Source organism: Durotheca rogersii, assembly GCF_024521655.1.
Source record: "Durotheca rogersii strain YMJ 92031201 chromosome Unknown GGS23scaffold_1, whole genome shotgun sequence".
Classification (NCBI taxonomy): Eukaryota; Fungi; Ascomycota; class Sordariomycetes; order Xylariales; family Xylariaceae; genus Durotheca; species Durotheca rogersii.
Window position 1 is genome coordinate 1,363,892 of NW_026251232.1, and position 23,161 is coordinate 1,387,052.

The following is a 23,161-nucleotide window of genomic DNA, read 5'->3' on the forward strand; positions in this document are numbered from 1 at the left end:
CGACAAGACAGCGCCAGCAAGACGGCTCAGGGTACTCGATGTGTCCTTCATACCTAGGTAGCCCCCTGGGGCTAAGTACGTACATACGTGGGTGACATACACCTTCTAACCGTCCCTCGCTTCGTGAGTCACCTCTCCACCTCTATTACTGCAATCTCGCCCTTTTCCCGTCCGATCCACACATATAAAAAGACCACGCCGTTGCGGCCAACTGAGCAAGTCTCCTGGCCTCACAACTCGACATTGAACAGATTTGGCAACCTGATCCTCCTGGCGAAGTGATAAAGGCCGTGCGAGAGTAACCCCCAAGTCCGGCGCCACCGTATCTGCCGCATGCCACGGTGCTCCTCGTACCCAGGCTTTCGCCATCCGCCCATACGCCGGTGTTGTGCATCGTAACGATAATTAGGGGAAACAACAGACGAGGAGTAAATGATTCTTTTGGCGAAAAAGGCCAAGCCATGTAGTTCTTGGCCGCGATGAAATCGTAGTCCGCTTAGTTCGCCACCAGATCGTCTATGAAGCCGACAGCAGCCGCTTCCAACGCTAATGCGGGGAGGGGAAAAGGTATATCTAATGCATGCAGGTATGCTTATATGCGGCTAAAGGCGCTGTGATTCATGACTACAGGACCATCATTTGCCGTAGCTGACATCCAGGTTCCACAGCGAGTCCCATACGATACTTCTCCGAATGGGGCTTTCGACAGCGACATTGCTCGCCCCTCGTCGGCGTTGTTGTTGTGGGCGAGCCTGAGCTAGCCGTGGGGCGTTATCGGCTGATCGCCGGCGCTAAATCCCATCAGCGACTGCGTCTCAGGGACCAAGGAGTGTGTCAAGATCGTGACGCACCTCGTCCTGCTGCTCGCCCGTCGTCGTCGTCTGCTTGTCCCTAGTCCCCTTCGATGACGCCTCTAGTGTTGCGCCGACGTCCGGGATTCCTTGTCCGACCGGAGGGCTGGTCCCTGCCGGGCTGTCGGCCGTCACGGCACGTAGACTGTTTGTCTCGCTGGCCAGCCCGCTGCCCTTCCCGACGCCACCCGTACTGGTACCAAAAGGTAGAGCCTTCTTAGAAGCGGTGCTGCTCCGCCTGCTCTCCAAACTTTTGCTAAGGGTTCTGCTCACGCCCTCGATCCCACCGATGGGACCTAATTTGGATTTGTGCTTGTTCGGCCGCCCATGGGCTGGCATGTCAGCCACAGCTGCGACATTATTGGCAGCAACGGTAGACTTGCCAAGGCCGGGAGTAGACGGGGCACCGGGCTTATCCTCATGTGCGTCGATAAGCCACCAACGTAGGCCGTCCGACAGGTCGAAAGGGTTATCGTTCTCGTCGCCGCCGGTATTCACAGAGTCTGTTTCGCCTTCGGATGGCAATCCGGAGGGAGACTGCAAGCTCTTAGACAAGTCTACAACACGCTCCTGGATGCGGGTTATGCGAGCTACAAGCCACTCGCGGCTGCGTAAACGGTGGCTCTCTTGCTCGCGAAGGAAGAAATGCGGACACCCAACGTTAAAAGCGGCCCAGGCGCCCGTCGTCTGGTTACGGGTAGGGAGGAACAGGGCCAAGTCGCCCTCCTTAAACTGTTTGAAGGCAATCTTGTCGCGGGCATCCTTGGCAAGATCATGTGTACGTTCGCGATAACTCCGAGCGTCTCGCGTCATCTTCCGAGCGGTGTGCTCGATTTCTTTCACGCGGCGATACATGGCTTCGGAGAACACGTCGATGTCGAAATTTCCTGGGCCGGCTATGAAGGCTTGATACTGCTCGTCTTCGGTGCTCGAGTCCTCGGCATTCATCCAGTAAAGCAACCTGAGGTCGGCGCTATCGGCGAGAGGATTGCTGATTAGGGATACGGAACGCCGTATCGAGGTTCCGGGGTCGGAGGAATCGTTGGGATTCTGGGCAGACCGCTCCGAGCGCGGGACCTTCTGGATAGCCATCGACCCGTCCTTCCGCGTGACTGAGAAGCCGAGACGCTCGAGCAGCCTGCACAGTCTCTCGTTTTGGGTGTAGAGTCGTTGAGTTAAGTCCTTGGTACGAACATTGCGAACCTCGAATCGACTATTGAGAGCCTCGAGCTTGGAGTCCGACGTCTGTAACTTGTCCTGGAACATACGAACCTCTTCTTCGAGGCTGCCTACCTGGGAATGTTTCGACGCTAGTTGTTCGGAGAGCTCTGCGACCCGTTTCTCTTCTTCCACTAGCTTCTTCCGCAATGTTTCCGATCCTGTCTCGCCCTCGGTCATCTTTGTCCTGAGCTGGTTAAGCTGCTCGCGTCCATCATTCACCTCCATCTCGAGAGTAGCGCATCTGCTCTTCTCTTTATCTAGAGTTTCCCGCAGATGGACTGCGCTCATCTCTTCGCTAGAGAGCTTATCTTTCGCGATGTGTAACTCGGACTTGACCTCCTTCACCGTTTTCTGGGCAAGTTCCATATCAGCCTTCACGAGGGACAGATCCTGCTCGAGGGAGTTCAGTTTTGCCATGACATCGTTAGACTTAGTAGTGACAGCGTCAACAAGGTCTGCGAAGTCCAGGGGGGGTTCTTCGGCGGGCGACAGCTGGCTATGTAGCTCCCTGAGCGAGCGAGCATGTGTCTCCCTGTACTCCTCCGAGGTCTCGGCCCGTTTGTTCAGCTCCTTGATCCTATCGCGTGCCTCCTTTAGTTCCCTTTCGAGGGACACGTTGCGTTCCCTTTGCACCCGAGCTTCGTTGCGCAAAAACTCGACTTGGCCCTGGGTCTTCAGACTGTCTTCCCTCTTCTCCCTTTCAAGCCGCTCCACGTCCGCCTCTAAAGAATGGAGCTTTTCGTCGTACGTGATCTTCTCGTTTTCTCTCGACTCGCCAAAGTGCTCGATCTCGTCTTCGGTCTCCTCGAGGCGAGCTTTCAGGGCCTTAATTTCGTCCTCTAGGGACTTTCGCTCGTCATGGAATTCTCTCTTGAGGGCTTCCATGTTGCCTAGAAGATCTTGCTTCGTCGAGTTAACTTCGTCCATACGACTCTTCATGTGCTCAGCATGCGCGTTGGCTTCCTTCTCTAAAATCGCGGACCGTTCCCGCTGGGCGCTAAGATCTCCTTCTAGCTGCGCAATGCGATTGTAGAGGACCTCGGTGTTCTCCGACACTGACGATCGACGTCGACCTTCGGGAGATCGTGGAGTCTTGACTGAGATGACTGAGCCGTTCTTGTCGGGTTGGAAAAGGTATCCTAGGGGCGACGGCCTTGATGCCTGGGTTTGGCGGTGCAAGAGGTCTTCCAAGCGACGGATCCGACTGTCCGCCGTCTTCAATTTGCTCTCCAGCTTTGATTTGTCGTCGTGGAGGCTCCTAAGAACCTCATCATCGCCGCGGATGAGCAAGCCGCTTCTTCCAAGAGTCGTCTCGTGGACGCTACCGTTCTTGAAGGCCTTTAGCCGTTTTGACTGCAGCTTTGTGGGGTTGTTAAGTTCGTTGATAAGCTTCGTAATATCGGCCAAAATCGCTGCATCTGTATTCTGGTGCCTCAGAACGTTTAAGAATTCGTCAAGCTCCTGCTTCGTCATCTCAGGCCACGCCTCATCGTCACCACGCAGGTTAACTTCGAGACCAAGAACACTGCTCTCAGTCTTGTCTGGGCCGTACGTGCTACCAACCATTTTCTGCCACTTTCGTCGTCTCTTTAATTCCTCGTCTTGGAAGACAGCCATCTCGTTGAGCAAGGTTGAAGAGTCAACCTTGACCTTTTCCGACCATTCCCTACGTCGTATGGCCTCGACGACGAAAGAGGCGTACATGTATGGGAGCTGTTGGATGAGACGCAGATAGTCAAACGTCGTCATCTCTTCCTCGCCCTGGTTAACGGCATTCATCTGAGTCTTCACACTATGGTGGAGACTCGTTATCTCGGCAATTTTGCGCATGAAAGCAAGTGAGTCGGCCGCGATCTCGTTGCGGGCCCGGGTAGCGTAGCGAAGCATCTCGTCCATCTCCAAGGCGCGGTTCTGGATACTAGGTAGGAGCTGTTTTGTGTGGTTGACGGCAGTTTTCGATGCCTGCGGGACATCCTTTGCCTGGTTCATATACGACAACGTGGTTTGGTAATCGGTATCGACCTTTTTCGCAACCGCCTCAATATCCTCCAGCAACTGAGCGCAGTCATTAGTGTGCGATAACACTGAGCGACCAACTAGCTTGTTGAAATCCTCGAACAGTTCGTTACAGCTACCAAACATCTTGTCGGTAGTCTTGTCTAACTCCGAGATCTTGCTGTTGAATTTTCTCAAGGATGTAGCAGCAAGCTTTCCCGCTTTTCGCGTAGGTTCGGGGTCGATGAGGTCTTCCAACGTGGCTTGGCGGGATCTACGGACATCCTGGCCCGTCATGAAGCGCACCATGGCTGGCGAGATGCTGATGCCTCGCGCCAGCTCGAGATAGCGCTCCCAGTTCGACGCCAGGTTCGCATACTCTTCTTGAACCGGCATTGCCCATTTCTTCAACTCCGCATGCTTGGGCTCTATCGGCTTGACGGCCGTATCGAGGTTGGCTACAGCAGCATCGAGACATTTCAACATAATATCGATTTCGCTGTACCGTGCCTGCGCCGCGCTCGCCATAGCACCGCAATCCTGGACAACCCGCAAGGCCCAGTCACGCCGCCTCTTAAAAAGGTCTTGCCATGCTTGCAGGGAGTGCGTATTCTCGATCGAATTCGGGGCGGCGGATACGGCATATCGTTTAGGGAAGGCGATCTCGGAGATGAGACTGTTCGAAGCTCCGGGTGAAGAGGCTTGAGTTATTCGAATATCGTAAATGTAAACTTCTTTCTAGAAAGTGGCCAGGGTAAGCTCCTAGAATGTTGGGGCAGATTAGGGGGCAAAACAAGGGAGACGTCCGAGGACGATGGCTGACTAACCTCTAACTGTATCGTCTGGATCTTTACCGTCTTCCCTTGGGACGTGAGGGCGACGATATTTTGCACAGGTATGGCGCTCTGCCGAGCCACCCAGCCCCTAAAATCGTCGAGACTACACGGGGAAAATGTTATTATTAAAAATCATAGTCGGGAAAGTAGAAGGGGCGTCGTGCATCGCGTCATCGACTCTGAGTAAAGCATAGAGAGAATCGCGAGTATCGGCATGTGAGCCTCGACATAGATGCCAAGATAGATTACGGGCGCAGATACAGGCAACAGGCAAGAACAACGACATGAAAATCGACGTACGAGGAGAACTGAGATATATCGACCTGCAGGCGCTGGCCCGTGTGGGCGATCAACACCTGCGTCTGCGTCGCCATGGTGTGTGCAGTCCATCCCCCGAAAGAATGGAAGGGCACGACGGTGGAGCAACGAAGGCGGATGGCGGTTTAGGAGCAGAGAGAGGCCTCGCACGGGCGGACGCGAGGCAGAGGCGGAGGCGGAGACGGAGGAGGAGTAGGAGGAGGAGGGGGAAGAGGAAGAGGAGGAGAGAAGAAGAGGAGGAGGGAGACGGATGACCAGAGCTGGATGGTGTAGAGAGGTAGGTTCGGATGACAAGAGCGAAGCTCTATCGGCCTCCGCGGTACGTAAGGGTCGGACTGTTGCGGTTAGTCAGCGTCAGCTGGCAGACGGGACAAGGCAGGCAAAGTCAGGCGCCACTTTCTCGCAGCGGTTCGGCGTTCTGGCGCATTCGTCACGGCCTAGCCAAATAAACGCCCCCCCCCCACCGATCCCGCTGCGTGTAGGGGTGTGACTGGCAGCCAGCTACCGGCCTGGCTGTGAATAACGCTATTCGTTATCGACGTGAATGCCGCTGTGGCGCCCTGGCGCTCTGGTATATCTTGCGGTAACGAATATATACGTAACGGGGCTCCCCGAGCGCGGGTGGATGTAGATTTCCCCTTGTAAGAGAGCGCGAGCGAGAGCGAGATCATATCGATCTAGAATAAGAACGTCGAAAAGTAAAAGATTATCAAGGAATTTTAACTGGCCTGGTAGCGGTTCCAGCCCGTTTCCAAAACGCCAAGTGGCAACGCCATGTAATTGTCGTATTCAGCCGAGATACAAGTATGGCGTATATCCTGCCTGCATCGACAATATGTTATACGGCGTAACGGAATGAACATACTGTTTACATAGATATAGTGCCGCTAGATGGCACATCACGGGCGGAGGGTATAAGAGATAAGAGGGGCTGCGGGTTGTCACCGGTGGGTTGGGCAATGAAACAAGGACGACACACCAACCCGCACCGAATAAAACACACAGAGATCTATGGACGGGAGATAAGTTGGGCGCAGAGAACAATATTTCCGGACTTGCTGATTTGCCGGCAATCCGAAGAGCGACCTGGTAGGCAACGCCACGGCCACCAGTCGTCTCCTCTTCCGGCCGCCACGCGCTACGTAATACTCCGACCAAAATCAGGCCATCGCAGCCACGCCAGCAACTCGCTCCAAGCAACTCCAGCCACACCGAGAGGCACAGCGGGCACCCTATCACGGTCAACGGAGCGCCAGACCCAGCATAGCGAAGGCGAGAGATCCATTCAGTCGCTCAGGGCGACGCGATCCGATAACAGCGAAGCGGATACTGGTTGCGGCGCGAGCGCCCGCCTCGCCCGTCGCCAATCGACGCTCTCCTCGCCCATCTCCCTCGCCGGCACGCCAGGCGATACGACACCCGGCTTGCCGTCCGGCACCTATCACCAGACGAAGGCGACGATGCAGGACGAGCAGACCGCATCCGCCGCCCCGGCGCCACTCCCTCTATCCCGCGACGAGAAGCGCGTCCTCGAGCTGCACGACCGCCTCCAGCAGCTTCAATTGGAGATCGCCCTGCTGACCGCCCAGAAGAAATACGCTCCGGGTCAGTCGCCCTATCCAACGGCTGATTTATAGGTGCCTATGTGTTGTCCGCATCCGCGTGTACGCACACAATTTGCCGCATCTCGCCTGGCTGCTGACATCTTGGTGCATCTTACCTGCTCGCAGGCTCAGGCTCGTCCGCCACCGGAGATGACGCGAATGCCGGCGTGGAGGCGGCAAAGAAGGTCCTCCTGGAATCGCGGTCTAGATACGTGCTGCGGAACCAGGTCGCGGAAAGCGTCATAGCCGCCAACCCGATCCTACAGGCGGTGCACAACGGGACCAGGGCCTCCCCTATCGAGCGGTAAGTTTTTTTTTTTTTTGGCCTGCCTCCCTAGTATCTCCCACCCGTACGCATGTTGCATTTATGTATGTGTCTACATACCTATGTATATATATCCACATCCATATCCCACCCCGTCTTTTCCGCCCGCTTACTCACCCGCATACTCACCTCGGGGCCCCGCCCGCAGAGACCTCCTCCCCCTGCTCCACTCCCGCGACGACCTATCCTCGACGCTGGCTTGGCAGGCGGCGGAGCAGCGCAGCCTCCTCGTAGCGCTGACTGAGGTCGAGGGTGAGAGCCTGCGGCTCGGGCGTGAGAACGTGGACCTCGCAGCGCGCGTGCTCGAGCTGGCGTCGCGCGCGGACCGCGAGCGGGCCGAGGCCCTCGCCGGCGCGGGGGCCCGGCCCGGCCCGGAGATCGCGCAACTCGAGGCCGAAGTCCGCCGCAGCCGACGTCGCTGGCGTGCCCTACGCGGCGTCGCGAGTGCCGTCGTCGCCGGCAGTGGCGTCGACTGGGCCGCCGACCCGGTGCTCCGGGATGTGGTGCTCGACCCCGAGGACGACGACGACTTTGTCGTGTGACACCACGGTAACCCCCAGGATCGCGGACGAGAGGAGTCATGGGGACGGGGACGGGAGGGAAACGGGGATGGGCGATGCGAGGGACGGATTTCGCTAGGTGGGACTAGAGCGATAAACGAGGACCGTCGTGACATGCTCTCCAACTCAGGAACAATCCCGCTACGTATCAACGAATAGACATACTGCTCCTGCCGCCGCCGCTGCACTCCCCTTCCCGCCCGTGCGACGCACCTGGCTTGCGCGCGGGTCGCCTCCAGATAGGCGAGTCCACCTGCGCCCGACCGGGTCTTGTTGGTCGCCCAGTAATTAAGCCCATCACCTCGCATGCCACCTCTCCAGCAAACAGATCCATGGCCCAGCGTACTGCCGATAGCAATTCTGCCGTCCGCATCACTCATGCCCTTAGCGAGCCTCGGACGGGAGAAGTAGGTAGTTGGTAGCACACCCATGAGCTCTCATTTCCTGGCTCACCTAGGTTAGGATGGATATGATCACGTGAGGGGCACGTCTGTCGGGGGGTCAATCGCAATTTTCGAAGCCCTGCCCGTCGCGCAGCATGCATTTCTGCGTTGATGGCGCGATCACAGAGACGAGGGAATGATAACTAGGCTTGGGTCTAGGCCAGTCCTCACTTCTCCCCCTTTCTCATGGCCGAGTAGAATAAAGCGCAGCTATCCGAGAATAACACGACCCAATCTAACTACGATGGGATCGTTCCCGTCTCCGATTTGACGTTGAGGGATTTGGTGTGAGGGTTCTGCGAGACCGGCGGTGCGAGGAAAAGAACGCCCCTTTCGATGCTTGCTCCCGCACGTGATGTAAACGAGACAGGTGGGTTGCGCGGAACTACATAGTTCGCCTGGAGTGCCTAGCCTAGAATTAATCAATCTGGGTTCATGATCCTGGGGAAATTCTACGGTTTTATTTTGCCTCTGCCGGAATCATCGATAGTCGCCTTGTTTGGCTATGGTGCGCCGTCGACTGTGGGGAAGAAGACAAAGGGGGAAGGGAAAAAAAACGCCATCCTACCCCGTATGTAAAATCACTCGAGGAGACGCGGGAGTACGGTGTTTGATGCACATGGGCCCATCCCTTTCTCGCTTGAGCATCGCGTTGTATCTTCTCGGCGCAGCTTGTAGCTGGTCTTGCTTGTGCAATAGGGGATGCATGTACGTACCAGGCCCGGGCAACGTGGTACCTAGCTGATGTTGCTTTGATGATTTTGGCCTAGCAAGACATCTGATGCCTCATAATCAGGAATGAGAGACAACACTCCGGCTTGCCGCTGATACAGAGTAACATGATTGACGGATCTGGACATGGTGCCTGTGTTCCATGTGCAAAAAAAAAAAAAGAAGCTGTGTGATGGTACCCATAGTCGCGCCCAAACCTTACCCGTCCCGTCCTATCTTTCCATCCCATCTCGCCTAGCCGAATCCAGGCGAGACGGGAGAGTATAAAAGCCCTCGTCAACTTATCCCGATTAGGAAGAAGGAAGCCTCACCAGTGTTCTATCAGTTTATGAGCCATGTTTTCGGCGTGTGGAAATGACGATGTCCCCAGTGTACTCCAAATTGCTACACCACCGAATTCTGTAGGTAGCGTTGAAACCCCTAGTGCTCTCGACCCAAGGCAGATCGAGATTCAACCCGGGCCATCCGCATGTGTTGTATTCTTCTGGCTACCGCTTGTGTCCGGCAGCGCGTTACAATTACTCGACGTGCCTAACCATACCGGCATGCGCTGTGTCGAGACGGTCGTACGACGCCATAGCCCGCACGGCGGGCATGCATCGCTCACTCAAGTGACAACATTATGAGGGAACGGGAAGGGTCGAAGACGACACGGAAGCTCAAGAGGCTAGCATACGGGATTTTGCGGAGTGGTGTTGCGCTGGTGCAACAACCAGCATGGCCCGAAAATGCAGCATCCTGAACATGATACTCGCGACGTGCTAGGCTATTGGCTGACGCAGGTGCTTGCAGTGTTATTATGTATCGGCCTGTGTAGACACAGTAGCATGTGTGGTTGTCCCAGGTGCCTCATCCGTCTCCAGTCCGCTGTTTGGATGGACGGTAAGAAGCGAGGGGGCGCCATGTCGGTGAGGATAGCCGCTTGGAAGATAGTAATATGCAACTACTGCCGAGTTGTCATAAATAGCAGGAGAGCTGGGATACGCAAGCCGTCGTGGGATGCTAAGGCGGCATATACGGAGGACAAGGAGCAAGGTAGGGAGGCAGACGGGTTCTACGGACGCTCTACAGGAATACCAGCTGGTGAGAGTTAATAGGGCGGAAAAGCGAGAAAGCGCGGGAGGAAAAAAAAAAGATTAAAAGAGCAAGTCGTAGATGGCACGGGAAAACGGGACAGCAGGTAAACGGTGCCTCCTCCTCTTTCTCTCTCTCTTTGTGGTGGTTGACGCCAACGACGATCGTGTGTGGCGCATGGCAGTAATTTGTTCCGCCTCATACGCTTCTGTAGGGGAACGCGCAGGCAGGGGGAGAGTGGCAGCAAGTCGGGAGGACAGTCAGACGGATGTGAAAGAAAGGGGAGAGATGGAGGAACTGGTCGTGGCGAGCAGGAGAGGGGGGCGGCAGACTCCCCAGAAGCGCGCCCGGGAATTCAGTGTGGTTGTAATCACCTGCAAAGAGCCAAACCAAGGAAGGCCGAAAAAAAAAATCATCCAGCAAGGAGTGTTCCTTATCCTCCATCTAGGGCCGATTAACAGGGAGTGGGAGTAGAGGGCCTCAAGTCACGCTAAAGGGGGACGGGCTAGGTACATTATTACATTACATGCCTTAGGTACCTAGACGCAAAATGTACATACCCGGGTAGGTACCTACCTCCTACATACTAGATACGTACATCCCTCTTGCTTTCCCGCGCACCCCGGGCGCTCAACCCAACCTGACCTGGGTCCGACGGATGGATGTTGTAGGTACACCCGAACTGACCATCTCCCTCCCCGTCTCTTTGTACACGCCTACGTAGGTCCTACGTACCCATCGCCATTAGCAGTCACATTCCTTTCGTCTGGTGCTTTCAGCCCTCCGACCGGTTCGAATCCCTACTCGTGTATAGTACAGAGCGAAATCACCGCAAGCGATGAGTACATGCCTGCATACCTACCTCCGAGTAACGATAGGCTGCAGGACGGGTTCCTAAGAATAGACGGAGGAGCGAGGTACGCAATGCGTACGTAGCAGGGCGCACCTTTTCAACTTCGGGGCGACGAAGACGTTGATGCTCATTACCCTAGGGTTGTTAACAGTCTTACCGCTAATGACTTGCACAGCCTGAGAAGTTGCATACACTATGAGTACAATCCCCTACACTCCATCCGCCTAGCGAGCGCCTCCTAACGTCCGTTACTCTACTACCTCCAACGAGTACGCCGTCACGTGATCCCCTCGCGGCCACCTGCCCGCTTTGCTGCCCGCCGCTACCCAGTATTTCCGCGTACTCAGAGAATACAGCCAGCCATACCAGGGCCTGTTTCTCCCTCCTCCATGCAAAACCATGCAGCGATCGATCGGTTTCTGAGCCGCGGAACTGCCCTGCGACAATTCCTTGCGACAGCAGGCGCTCGGCACAGGTAAATATCTGAGCCAAATTGGTATTGGATACACAGTACGCGACCTGAGGGGGAGCGTCTATATTTGGAATCGGCCATGAGGTATGTAGGCACGCCGGACCGCTTCTCTACACGTATGTGTAGAGGGAACGGCCATATATCCCATGTAGGCAACTATATAGGCGTAATGTGCTGCTTGCTGTAGCTATTTCGTCTTATACGTATAGACAATTAAGATGAAGCACCTAGCCATGTAAATATGTACCCATAAGTGGATAACGTCCATCCAGAGTGGACAACAATGGGCTTGGTTGGCTCATCACACATATGGAGAGCTTCCACGCGTTTTTAGTTCTGGGTTGGAGGGGCGGAGGCGATCCAGCAAGTACCTCTACCCATCTCCAACTAGGGATGTATACTTAAGTCACGTCTAGTCTGATCTCAGGATAGGATACGACGGGATGGGATCGCGACCTCGGGAGAAGTACCTATATGGGACCGACCTAGCCTTAAAATAGGACCTCAGCGCATGAGTAGAACATTAAAAAGATGGAATTGATGACCCTACCATGTACTTACGTACCTAGTTCGTCGGGCACGAGCAGCAATCAAACCTGCCCGCCCGTCTGAAGTACACAGTATCAGGAGCTATGCTGAAATAGGTAGGGAGCAGTTAGCACAGTACATACTCCCTTAGCCTGTCCCTTGTCCGGTCCAGTCCTCGTCGCGCTTCGATCGTGCCCTGTGTCATTCCGCTGATTGGAAAGGCCGGACGCTGAGCAGGCCAGGGAGAACACGCAACCATCTCAGGGTGGAAGAGCTTTTCATTGGAACCCAAGGTCACAGCATACATGCCTAGGTAGGTATGGCGGGGGGGGGGGAGAAGGGGAGAGGGGGAAGAAGCCAGCCTGCCAACCCATATGGCCACACGCATACACAAACACACGACTGGCATGCTGGCAGGGAGGGATAGCGAATGGGTGGATTACCATACATTCATACCTTCGCATACCTTACATGGCCACCAGGTGGAGGGGTGTGGGTAGACGGAGTGGTGGATGGCTACATGATGCTAGGAGGTAGGTAGGTACCTAGGTATGTTATCTGAGGCCGGCCAGGTCCCTGTGTACTATATACTCATACAAATTCTGCTAGGAATGATACACGGAAGGATCCCTCAGTCAATCCCTCTGCGGTCCAGGACCCATCAGGGACCGGTATGCATCAGCAAGGTACCGGACGGATGTACTGACATCGCCTCCGGGCAGCCTCCAATCCTCGGGTGCCCAACCTTAGGAGGTACCTCGAGGAGGTAGGTACCTGGGTGGGGTGCCCGCCTACCTAGGTAGGTAGACACCTCAGGGCGATTGAGCGTTGGTAGTTACACTAGGTACGGGCTCTGCGTAGGTACGTCCACGCCTTGCTTCCATTTTTGCCTGTCTGCCGTAGGTACTTAGGTACCCCTATTACCCGTACCGCTAACGAAGCTATACGTGCGCGTCTACTCATGTGGATGGATGGATGGATGGATGGATGGATGGATGGGTGTAATATACTGTAGGTATGTACACACATATATGTGTATACCTAACGTACATACCTATGTACATACTTGAGATGCAACTGGACACGCAGAGGACGGGGCAGCAGGCCGGGCTAACCTTCGATGCCACGGCTGGCCCCTATTCACACAGGTCGGGAAGAAGGGAGGTAGCTGGCTGGCTAGGAGAGGAAGCAGATAGCTGGGAACCGACGAGGCGCCCGACGCATGCATACTGGAGATTAGTACCGCAATAACAAACACCACAAACAACCCCCTACCTGCGCGCCCGCAGGAGGCATCGACCCCAGGTCGCGTTTATGTAATGTTCCTTACGCTCGTTTCGCATCGGCCAGCTGGCTGTAGGTACGTACTGCCTACGTATGAGTACGTGCAGTGCTTCCTACCTGGACGGAGCGGAGCGCAGACGGTACCGTGTGGTGCTGGCCTACACTGTGGCCCTAAGCCCGAACGCAGTCTTTGTATGCACCAGAATTGGATTTCCTGCCTCCCCCCCCTATCCAGGCCACGCACTCACCATGGTGACATGCCTCCCCTTCATAAACGGATTGGTCATGCATCCCATCTGGGTGTACCGTACACACACGAACGTACCAGGGCTTATCCGTACCCCCGTGTGGTGCGAGGCCGGTCAGAGGCAGGCCAAGACCTGTATCGACAACCTACCTTTCGCTCATCCTCATCCTGCCGCGAGTATGCCCTTTACATCAGATCTTGCGAAATCTTCCCCTTTCCCAGCCCGGAGAGAGACTCTTGCCTGCGCGCGCCGACCAGCCGGTGCTTCCAGGTGCCCAGCTCTGCATCCACGAGTCTGGCCGTGAAAGTCCCCTTTCCCTATTCCCTTTCCCCTTCTCGTTCTGGCCCGCGCTCTCTCTTTCTCTGCGGTCCCTCGCCATGTACCTACTAGACCATCGCCCACCAAGGTAGGCGGCCAGGCAAGGTACCGCTATGTGTACGTAGGTAGGCAGGTAGGCAGGTAGGCAGGTCATGTACCTGACGTAGGCGTATACAATGCCCTACCTTACCCAACTGGGTACGGGCCTTGCGCAAGGTACTGTACATATCCCATGTATCGCTACGCCCGCCCTCCCGCTACCTCCTAGTACATCCCATACATACCATGCCTCCATTACCTGCCTCTACATGCCTACCTCCTCTTCCGCCCCCCCTCACACACCCCCCCCTTCTCCCCCCCAGCAGCTGGCAACTAGAATCAGCCGGCCACTGTGTGTGCGCGTGTGTTGTTGTGTGTGTGTTGCGAGTCTGAGTGTGTCTGTCGCCCGCTTGCCCGCTTTTTGGTGCAGACCCCCCCCCTCCCCCTTTGCACCCTCCCTTAGAAATTGGGGCAGTCTTAAAGTCTGGCAACTCACACACACAATCACCCACCCGCAGTAAAAAGGCAGTAGGCCAACGCTCCCCCCCATACAAATTTCCCTCTCTTCTCCCTCATACAAATCTCCCACCCAAATCGTCTCTCCTACAAACGCGGCCTACACACAACCTCAATACCTGCTGCCCTGCGCACACACACACATACCTCGTGAGTACCTCCGTTTATATGGCACAGCACTGCAAATACCAAGTCCCTTCGACCATTTTATCCCCGTCGCCTGTCTCCCGCTCTGCTGTCCCTGTCGATGAGTGCCAGTTTTGCATCAAATCATTTTCCCCCTTTGCATCGCCGTCCGTCTGCCTTTGCAGCTCGTTTGGCTGCCTTGGGTTGGGTGGTGCATCGTCTTGGTCTTCGGCCCCGTGGATCGCCTCTCGGCCATATGCCCGTCACCCAACCCACTCAGCACCTGTGTGTATGGGCGATCCTAGCTAACAGCCGTTCCGCGCAACAGCTTCATTACTCACAACATCACTTCGCCGACACGTTAAAACCCCCCAAGGTATGCATCGACATCTATCCAGACCGATTTCGAGCTTGGAGACGCGGTTTTCACGCGTTGGCGCTTGCAATTGCATTTGCGCCTGGAATACGCCTACCCGCGGATCGCCTTGCGACCGTACTGCCCATTTACCCCTCCACTGCCCAACCAGTCGCGCGCTCGCGACGACGACAAAATCCCCTTGTATCCGCTCCTTGCCCACTCCGGCTTTTTGTGTCGGCATGCCTGCTTCGCCTCGTGTCTAGCCGTTGTGCATACCGCGGAAGCTAACCGTTCGCCTAGTCGTGCCACTATGCCCAAGGAAACCACCAAGCGCGGTAAGGCCGGCAAGGTCGAGAAGCGTAAGGGCAAGAAGGGTAAGTCCTTGCACCGTCCCTGTGCTATTTCGTTGCGTGTTGCAGGCCTTTCAGGGCAGATGCGTCGGTCGGCGCCCTCGATGGTATTCACGCCTCGCAGGCGCCATGCCGCGTGGAGATTGAATGCTATCCGCTGTCGGCGCCCCGTCCTAGTCGCTCCCCGGAGTCAATGCGCATTTGTCGAGACCTGACTGACAGGATAACCCTAGACCCCAACGCCCCCAAGCGTGGCCTCTCTGCCTACATGTTCTTCGCCAATGAGCAGCGTGAGAATGTCCGTGACGAGAACCCAGGCATCTCGTTCGGTATGCTTCACCCCTCTCCGTTCAGAGTGGCCGCGTTTCCTGTAGCTAACTCGTCGTAGGCCAAGTCGGCAAGATTCTGGGTGAGCGATGGAAGGCCCTGAACGACAAGCAACGTGCTCCCTATGAAGCTAAGGCCGCGGCCGACAAGAAGCGGTACGAGGACGAGAAACAAGCCTACCAGGTAAGGTCCCCCCGTTCTGTGAGATACCTGGAAAAGCCATGCTGAACGTGGCTGATTAGGCCGAATCCGACTAGGCCGGTGGTGATGACGAGAGCGAGTAAGGTCGCCTCATCTCGCTCTGTCCGCTCTCGGTGGGGTCATGAGGTTTCACGATGGGATGACTTCTGCATGGTCGTCGGCCTAAGAATTGGAAGCCTTAGACCGTAGGTGGATGGCACAGGTTTCCTTTCGAGTCTAATGCGTATGGGTTCGGTCGGTGTTGCGCAGGGAAAGGGACATTGTGTTTCAGTTTGCTTTACATCGTTTTCGCCGTGATGACCGGGCAAGGGTTCCGGGGATGGCCTTGACCTGGTGGCGTTGTCGCACTTGACTTGAGCTGCCTACGGTCAGAACGTAGTACGAAGCCATCAAGTTGGTGCCCACCTATTCTCGACAACGCGGTGTACAATATCTTCGCTCTTGCAATTGACGAGGGTTGCTAGCACATGTGTCTACCTGTCTACTGTTACCATCTGGATGACTTGCATGCTTGCCCATCTGTCCGCCTGCATCTACATGCGTACCTCAGGGGCAGGTAGAACAGCTCGACAAGCCAACCAGGCCGGCGTCATGCCACGTGGATGATCCTGGTTCCCGGTTGGACCCGTCCCTCCATTGCATCCCATCCTTTCCCTCCCTCCCTCCCGCCATCCACCGCCGCGAGTCAGCCTGCGCGCGGCAACCAGATCCGCGTAAAGATCTGGTTCCGAAGGTCCGGACCTGATGGCCAGGGGTCAAATGGTTTGCGTGTAGGGGGGTCAAAGGCCTGCGCGAAATCGATGGGCCATTCCTCAGCCTCCTGATACACTCAACTCACCTGCCTACCCCCCTACTCCGCTTATACATAAAAATAAATTGGACATGAGGCTCGTCCTCCCCGTGGGACAGCGCGTCTCCGTCATCTTCGGCGCATCGTCACATGAGCAAGGGGAGTGCAATTTTCCCGCCTTTACCACTCGCTGTATTGGTATCCTTACGCATGCACACGAACACAGAACGCGTAGGTATATAAAGAAAGGCGCACGTATGGACGTATGACCACTCGTTCCGTGCGGCATAGCTCTAACCTCCCTCGAAGGCTCTCCCTAAGCTACAGCAGCCTTCGGGATCGGCCGCACTTATTACCGGATCCTGGAACAGATCCGCGTGGCCATTGCGGACGGCCGTTGGTATGGGTATCAGGCCATGGACGTGGGGTAGATGTCGGTCAGTCTCAGTACCCAATCGCCGGCTCCCTCTACACGTCGTAGTTGTCGCCTGAGATGGCCTCATCGATTAGGTATGTAGTCATCCCCTCTCTCCCGCAGTAGCATCGACACGCGGGTATCACACACAGTGCTCCCTAGGATATCTTCTCCGTCATACGGCAGCGAGCTTGGCCGCGTACTTATCTAGCCCTCCCACACTGTCCGGATCGGCAGCAAGATCTGACGCCCTTCCCCTTCTCCCGTCTACCCCGCCGAGTGGTGGAGCCAAGTGGTAGAGCCAGGTGGTAAAGCAGCTGTCCATCTCGGTCCGGGGGTGAAGGCAAATGCACGCAAGTGTATATAGCAGGCCAACACAACCAAACATCGGGTTAGGATTCACGAAACACACAGTATCCCTCCCCTCTCCCTCAATCCGCCCCCCTGCCCCCCCTCCTCCTCCGTCTCCATACGTGTACGTCGATCGGAGATGACGCTGCTGTCCTCTTTGTCACTCGCATCCCGGCCGATGCATCCTCCTCCTCCAAATTTGAATCGCACTGAGAATCCTGCGGTAGCCTGCCGGCGAGCGTCAGATGGGAGTGTACGAATATATGGACATACACCCGCATGTTTATATATATGTAGGTATATATATATATCCCCCGCGACGCATTATCCGTAGATTTACCCCGTATACACTCTAGGTGTTCGATTCTCTGGGGCGAAGAGATAAATGTCTCCCTTCTGGGTCTGGCCCGACCGCCTCAGCAGCCGCCACGGCGTCTACTCCGGATCTTCTAACACGCCAACCATGAACCAGTCGACGCCTTCGGCACCTGGGGAGACAGACAAGCGAGAAGAACTCGTCGCCGAGACCTATCTAGTGCATCACCAACAAGCCAGAAATGAACCCCCGCCGTGAGTTTCCCATTCGCCATCCCCCTTCGTCTTTCGCCTGGTCTGGGACGCTCCAGGGCCACCGATAAACAGGCCGCTCGGGGAGCATCGCATCGCATCGCATCGCATCGTCAAAACACCATCAGAGGCGCCCCCCCCCCCCCCTCCCCCCACTTGTCCAGTCCGCTGTCGTCCTTGCATATTAGGTACTTATGCAAGTCTTTCCCCATCTCCGCTGTGCGAAAAGTAGGAGCTTATAGCCGCTCTACACCTGACCCGGCCTTGCGGCCAGCAGCTGTCCAATCCCTGATGCATATGGCTGTTTAGAGTCTTGCAGCCGGGCTTCGTGGCAGATGCTCACTTGAGTCGGTAAGGTTTAATGATGCCGCATCCGCATACTCACTACCACACAGGCAGATATCCGGGCCGCTGGCCAAGCCAACTGCTTGGTTCTATTTTATTTTATTTTATTTTATTTGTCCCTCTTGCATTCTTCCGCCCTTCCTTTCTTAGTAGCCCTCTCGCATGTTTGGGTGTACTCGGCTCGTCTGCTTCTCTCTACTGGATCTGGTTCCTCTCAATTCTGCTCAATTCCATCCATAGCTGGTGTCCCGTAGCACAAATTTTCCATCTCATCTTTTGCTCACCTTCGTTTTTTTGGTAACCCCCAGATTCTACATCACGAGATCTTATCGCCAATTAAACCCGGCCGCCAGCTTACTATCGCTTCACCCGGATCACCTCACGCGCGATCCAACCAGCTCCATACTAGCCAGACAGTAATGAGACCTCGAATCACAAAATAGTCTCACCACACTCCAATCTCCTCATCGTATACTATTTCGTCACCAATCCACTGCCGGTTGCGCTCCGCACTCCACACCCGCACACCACCCCATCGGGACCAGTCCGCTCTGATAGGGAATGAATGAAGACCTAACACGTCACCCCCGCCGCCGTTGGGCTCTAGACATACATCACCTACGTCCGAGTTCTTGTACGGGCATCCCTTCGCCGAGTCTTTTGAACCCCTCCTCGATGGGTGAAGTGCGCTCTGTTTTGGGCCCTGCCTGATCTTACTAGTCACCTAAGGCCGATCTCACCCCCTCCCCCTCTTAACTGGCGGGGTATAAACCGGGACAGAAGCTATTCGGATTCTGGCCACCCCAGAAGTTGTTGGACAGAAGAGCATACAGAATAGACGAACAGACAAGGAGAATATCGAGGTGCTCTAGACGGTATTGTGCCACCATTCCGGCAGATTCTTTCCCTCTGCCCTTCGTCACCCCGAACGTCACACACGAATCACGCCGTTCGGTGGTCCGAGACATAATTACGTCTTGTTGTGGCTGCGGAGGAGAGGCTGGAAGGCTCTTGGGTTCGGTGATGCTACCTATCTCACCTTTTCTTTTCTCTCATCATCATGGGTCACTAGTTTGTTGAGGATACCACGGATCCCTATGCCACCACACAGAACAGCTTCCGCCAGGATGGCAGCTTGTGAACTTGGTCCTCAATTGCTCAATGGCTGCTTGCACGAGGCCCATCGCACCGAAATTGTCGCCTTCAATCTTCAAGGCCTGCGAGATTCTCTCGCGCAAAGCCTCCAACCCCACCTTAGCGGGATCATTGGGGAGATGGCGAACACAAGCCGGTTGTTGAAAGACCTCGCGGAGCAGGCTCAGATACACCTTTCTCAGTTGCCGGTCGTAGTCGACTACCTCAACGTCCTCCTACCATGCCTGTGCAGGACGCTCCGAGATATAACGGCGTACTATGCGGATAAGTCTATGGATAGGGAGCACCGCTGGAGAACCATGTACCACAAGATGGGCAACGAACTTCCGGGAACGACTCTGCCAGCTAGGTTCATCATGTACAATCAGTTCCTGGTGCTTCTGCAATATCTTCTATTGAGGTAAGACCTTCTCTGGCACCCTGGACGACCCGTTCCTAGCGCTTACACGCTACCCGTTCACACAGATCTCCCAATTTTGATATGAACGCGATGGAGAGTCTTCGAGCACGCATCATGCTGCTGCGCGAGGCTAGGAAGATACGTCAGTAGCTCGTTGCCTTCCATGCCCTTATAACGTGGGCCTGCGGCTAACCTATGCCTCCTAGCCCCTCCTAGTTCTATCAGACCTGATTATCTCCGGCGCTATGAGGCTTTGGACTTTTGGAACCAGGAAACGGTTAGCCCCCTGGCATCTATCCCGTTGAGGATGGTGGCGTTGACTCTTGATAGAATTCTCATTGGGCCGAGGCGATCTTCACTCAACCACTGCCAACCCGGAGAGAATTCAAGAGACAAGGATGGTTAGTTCCGCTTCAGCCTATATATAGAGCGTGAGGCCCCCTCGAATTTTGCTGACGCGGCGTAGTACGGATGCTTTTGGCCCTATGCAAATGCTCGGCTACCTCCCGCCCCTCCCCCTCGGGGTTAAGATACTCGTAAAACGGTACGCCTATGTTTTTATTTTACCTGCTTCTGCACTAGTCGGCGTAGCTGGGCAGTTGGACTAAGTCACGAACCAGATCATTCGACAACGACCGCGTTTCGGTGATCTTCTTCCTGCAGCTCAAGAACCAGGCGCCATCCCTCTTAATCCGTTCGAAATGGATGAATCAAAACTGGGTTTCCATTCTAGGAGTGCACGAGCTGGCCATTCGAAGAGATTCCGAGTCGGTTTTGTATCTGTCGAGGTGGAGTAGATCAGAGGACCGAGCCAAACCCTGGGCAAATCTAGCCTTCTTAACGTGGGAAGGTCGGTAACATCGTTTTATAATCTTAGCAGAACGACACAATGGTTGTGAGTAATCGAGCTGACGAGAAGCAGAGATGGTGCTCTTCTACTGTACTTTCCTATGTCTGAGAGTCCGAAGTGAGCTCACTGTCAATATCAGACCCTCGGAGTTCGAGTTGCGTAAGGAGACTCGACTTTTCCAAGCGTAAGCTACCCAGGCCCTTATTGCGTTTTTAATGGGCAAACTGACGGTGGACGAACTTGATAGCCAAATCCATGACGACGGGTACAGCCATGTTCTCATGGTACTCGAGGACGCTGCCACGGGAGGCCGTCGCCTCCATGCGGCTGTCTGGGAAGGCAAGCTCGTAGCATGCCCCATATGGACGGCGTTTAGTATGTGCCCGACCCCCCCTATTTCACACTTCTACCGACCCTCCCATTCCTAGCGTCGCTTTCCTTGCAGCGACTATATCTCTTTTGGCCGTCCGTGATTAACCACCATTCGCTCATGATTTAGTCCCGCAGAACGTATCCTCCACCTGGCTGCAGCGGAAAACAGACCGCCGCGTCTGGCTACGGGATCTCCAACCGTACGTGTTCTACGATAAATACCAGCCGCACAACCAGCGGCGAGGGCGATACGGTGCCTTCGAGATCTGCTTCGTGAATAGCGAGGCTGCGGATAGGTTCCAGGAGCTGTTCGCGCCGTCGCCGGCACCGTCTGCCGGCACCGAGTCCACCGGGAGCACCAACGAGACCCCTACCGAGACGGCTAGTTAAAGAGACTCCTACGAGGGCGGATCAGACAGCGCGCCCACTAGTAACGCGGACAATGCAGGGAGGTGTGAATTAGGAAAGCGACGGAACGGGGGATGGCAGAGGGAGAATGGCTTGGAGAGCATCATCCAGGAAGAGACGCGCGCCGCATACAACACCTGGTAATCTGTGAATGGAGAATATGCCGCGTAGGAAATGGATTACGCTGAGGAGAAGACTACGACGAGACGAACGATAATGTTAATAGAGAACAACGCCGCGATGCGAACGACACAGCTGGCTCGCACAGGAGGACCTTTCGCTCACGACGCCGGCGAAGGAACCCCATCCTCCGACACCACCCCTGACCACGGCTCGCCGTCGTGTAGACGACAGCTCGACTCGACACGACGACACTCATATCTAACTACCTTCCTACCACAATCCGCATACTCCCGCGGTATCCCACGGCCCCCCTCCCGGGCGAAACCGGAGAGGGGAGCACGCACACACGCATCCACACACATAGACATAGCTTGCTCGCGCGAACCCGGAGGAGAGAAGCAGCTCCGTTCCGCGCGTACGGCATTCCTTTGTAAATATCCCCGACCTACCTACTGCATACGGGTATCCGGCACATACCCAGCGCACGACAGGACGGACGCGACCACGAATGACGACAGCTACGATTGCGATTGAATTCATCGATTCCCCCAGAGCATTTCCTTTCCTTTCCTTTCCTTTCCTTTCACTTCCTCTCCTCTTTTCTCGTTCCTTTTCTATCCCTGCTTTCCTTTTTTTGTCCTTGCTGATCTCTGGTTGCTATCTCCACCGCCCTCTGCTTCTCCCATAGAGGGGGGGGGGGAACCGACTACTATCTCGCATCGACGCAACGACATCACGACGACGCGCCGCCCCCCATCGCACGTCTCCCGTCCGCATTCCTGGCAGCTTCTAGGAGAGAAGAGAGCGGCGCGCGGGTGGGACGGCGCCGGAGGAAAAAAGCCATAGGCGAGGTAGTATCGAGCGATGGCTGATGGGGTTTTGATCCTGGGAGGCTTGCCCGGCTTGCGCGTTGAGCGCCTCTTGACTGATGAATTGGCTGGTTGACTGTTTCCGGCATTTTATGGTGCCATTCTCTGTAGAAGCTTGCGCTTCTCTTTTTTTCCCTCTTTCCTCCTCTCTCATTAGATATCCAAGCTCATGAGGAAAGGGGCGTGACGTAGAGGGAAGCGAGCAAGTGAGGCTAGCTTGATGGTTGCGGGAGTGCGCGTTTTCGGTGACGAGGAGCGAGGTCTGCGACGGCTGTCTCGTGCCGGTCAGCCGGCGGGTTCCGCGGGATGCCAATCCCGGAAGAAGCACCTCGCTGGCTGGTCGTGGTGCTGGCGACGGACCGTAGGTGAGGGAGATCGGGAGATTGCTGTCGTGTTCTGCTATCACCATGCGCGCAGCTGCACAGAATATACAGAGAATTTCTATTGCCGTACTGGCTATCCCGAGGGCGATCCTGTCACCCGACGCCGCGCCTGGGCCGTGCGACGACGAGAGTGAGGGATGCTAGGCATTTTATGAGGCCTGATTGTGTGTGACCGAGATGTCCCGAAGCCAGACCGGGAACTAGGAGACGAGACGCGGAGGACGCCGCGCGCGATGTCATTGTTCTTGTGGACGTGTAGAGGCAACACGAACATGCTTCCCCTGCCGCGGCTGCGCGCACTAGACGCTGGTTGCTAGAGCACACCGCGCCGGAGATGGCGAACAGCGGGACAATGGGGCCGTCGCCTAAGAGGCCGTGCGTAACCGCCCTCACTACCGTAATCCACGGTAGGCCGGGCTGTGCGGCCCGCCCTATCTAGCTGAAAGAGCACCACGAGTAGGGCTGCGATGCCACGTAGTGAGTAGCGACGCTGAAGATGATTGCGCCGACGAGGGATGCTCCTCCTGGCTGGCATCCACGACGGGCCGCATTCA

General features: G+C 55.8%; 5 protein-coding genes across 5 annotated transcripts; 3 read left to right on the top strand and 2 right to left on the bottom strand.

Annotated features, from left to right (window-relative positions):
* Positions 1–4,684: 4,684 nt before the first annotated feature.
* Positions 4,685–5,374, bottom strand: GGS23DRAFT_17731 (uncharacterized protein). Its single transcript, XM_051511601.1, has 3 exons — positions 5,204–5,374; positions 4,895–5,006; positions 4,685–4,801 (listed from the first exon to the last, which is right to left on the bottom strand). The coding sequence occupies exons 1-3, from the start codon at positions 5,275–5,277 to the stop codon at positions 4,775–4,777; spliced, it is 213 nt and encodes a 70-aa protein (XP_051376918.1). The 5' UTR covers positions 5,278–5,374; the 3' UTR covers positions 4,685–4,774.
* Positions 5,375–6,681: 1,307 nt separating this feature from the next.
* Positions 6,682–7,692, top strand: GGS23DRAFT_592000 (centromere protein H (CENP-H)-domain-containing protein; the record flags this gene model as incomplete). Its single annotated transcript, XM_051517817.1, has 3 exons — positions 6,682–6,826; positions 6,952–7,129; positions 7,299–7,692. The coding sequence occupies 3 exons, from the start codon at positions 6,682–6,684 to the stop codon at positions 7,690–7,692; spliced, it is 717 nt and encodes a 238-aa protein (XP_051376919.1).
* Positions 7,693–13,955: 6,263 nt separating this feature from the next.
* On the bottom strand, positions 13,956–14,474 carry GGS23DRAFT_18459 (uncharacterized protein). Its single transcript, XM_051511659.1, has 2 exons — positions 14,467–14,474; positions 13,956–14,367 (listed from the first exon to the last, which is right to left on the bottom strand). The coding sequence occupies exon 2, from the start codon at positions 14,249–14,251 to the stop codon at positions 13,997–13,999; it is 255 nt and encodes an 84-aa protein (XP_051376920.1). The 5' UTR covers positions 14,252–14,367; positions 14,467–14,474; the 3' UTR covers positions 13,956–13,996.
* GGS23DRAFT_544535 (Non-histone chromosomal protein 6) lies at positions 14,345–16,278 on the top strand. The gene is made up of 5 exons (XM_051514908.1): positions 14,345–14,719; positions 15,002–15,075; positions 15,285–15,380; positions 15,440–15,561; positions 15,621–16,278. The coding sequence occupies exons 2-5, from the start codon at positions 15,012–15,014 to the stop codon at positions 15,633–15,635; spliced, it is 297 nt and encodes a 98-aa protein (XP_051376921.1). The 5' UTR covers positions 14,345–14,719; positions 15,002–15,011; the 3' UTR covers positions 15,636–16,278.
* A 2,896-nt stretch (positions 16,279–19,174) lies between these two features.
* GGS23DRAFT_592002 (uncharacterized protein) lies at positions 19,175–21,214 on the top strand (the record flags this gene model as incomplete). The annotated part of the gene is made up of 9 exons (XM_051517818.1): positions 19,175–19,602; positions 19,668–19,744; positions 19,809–19,879; positions 19,933–20,003; positions 20,069–20,146; positions 20,223–20,452; positions 20,525–20,636; positions 20,700–20,827; positions 20,952–21,214. The coding sequence occupies 9 exons, from the start codon at positions 19,175–19,177 to the stop codon at positions 21,212–21,214; spliced, it is 1,458 nt and encodes a 485-aa protein (XP_051376922.1).
* Between the last annotated feature and the right edge of the window lie 1,947 nt (positions 21,215–23,161).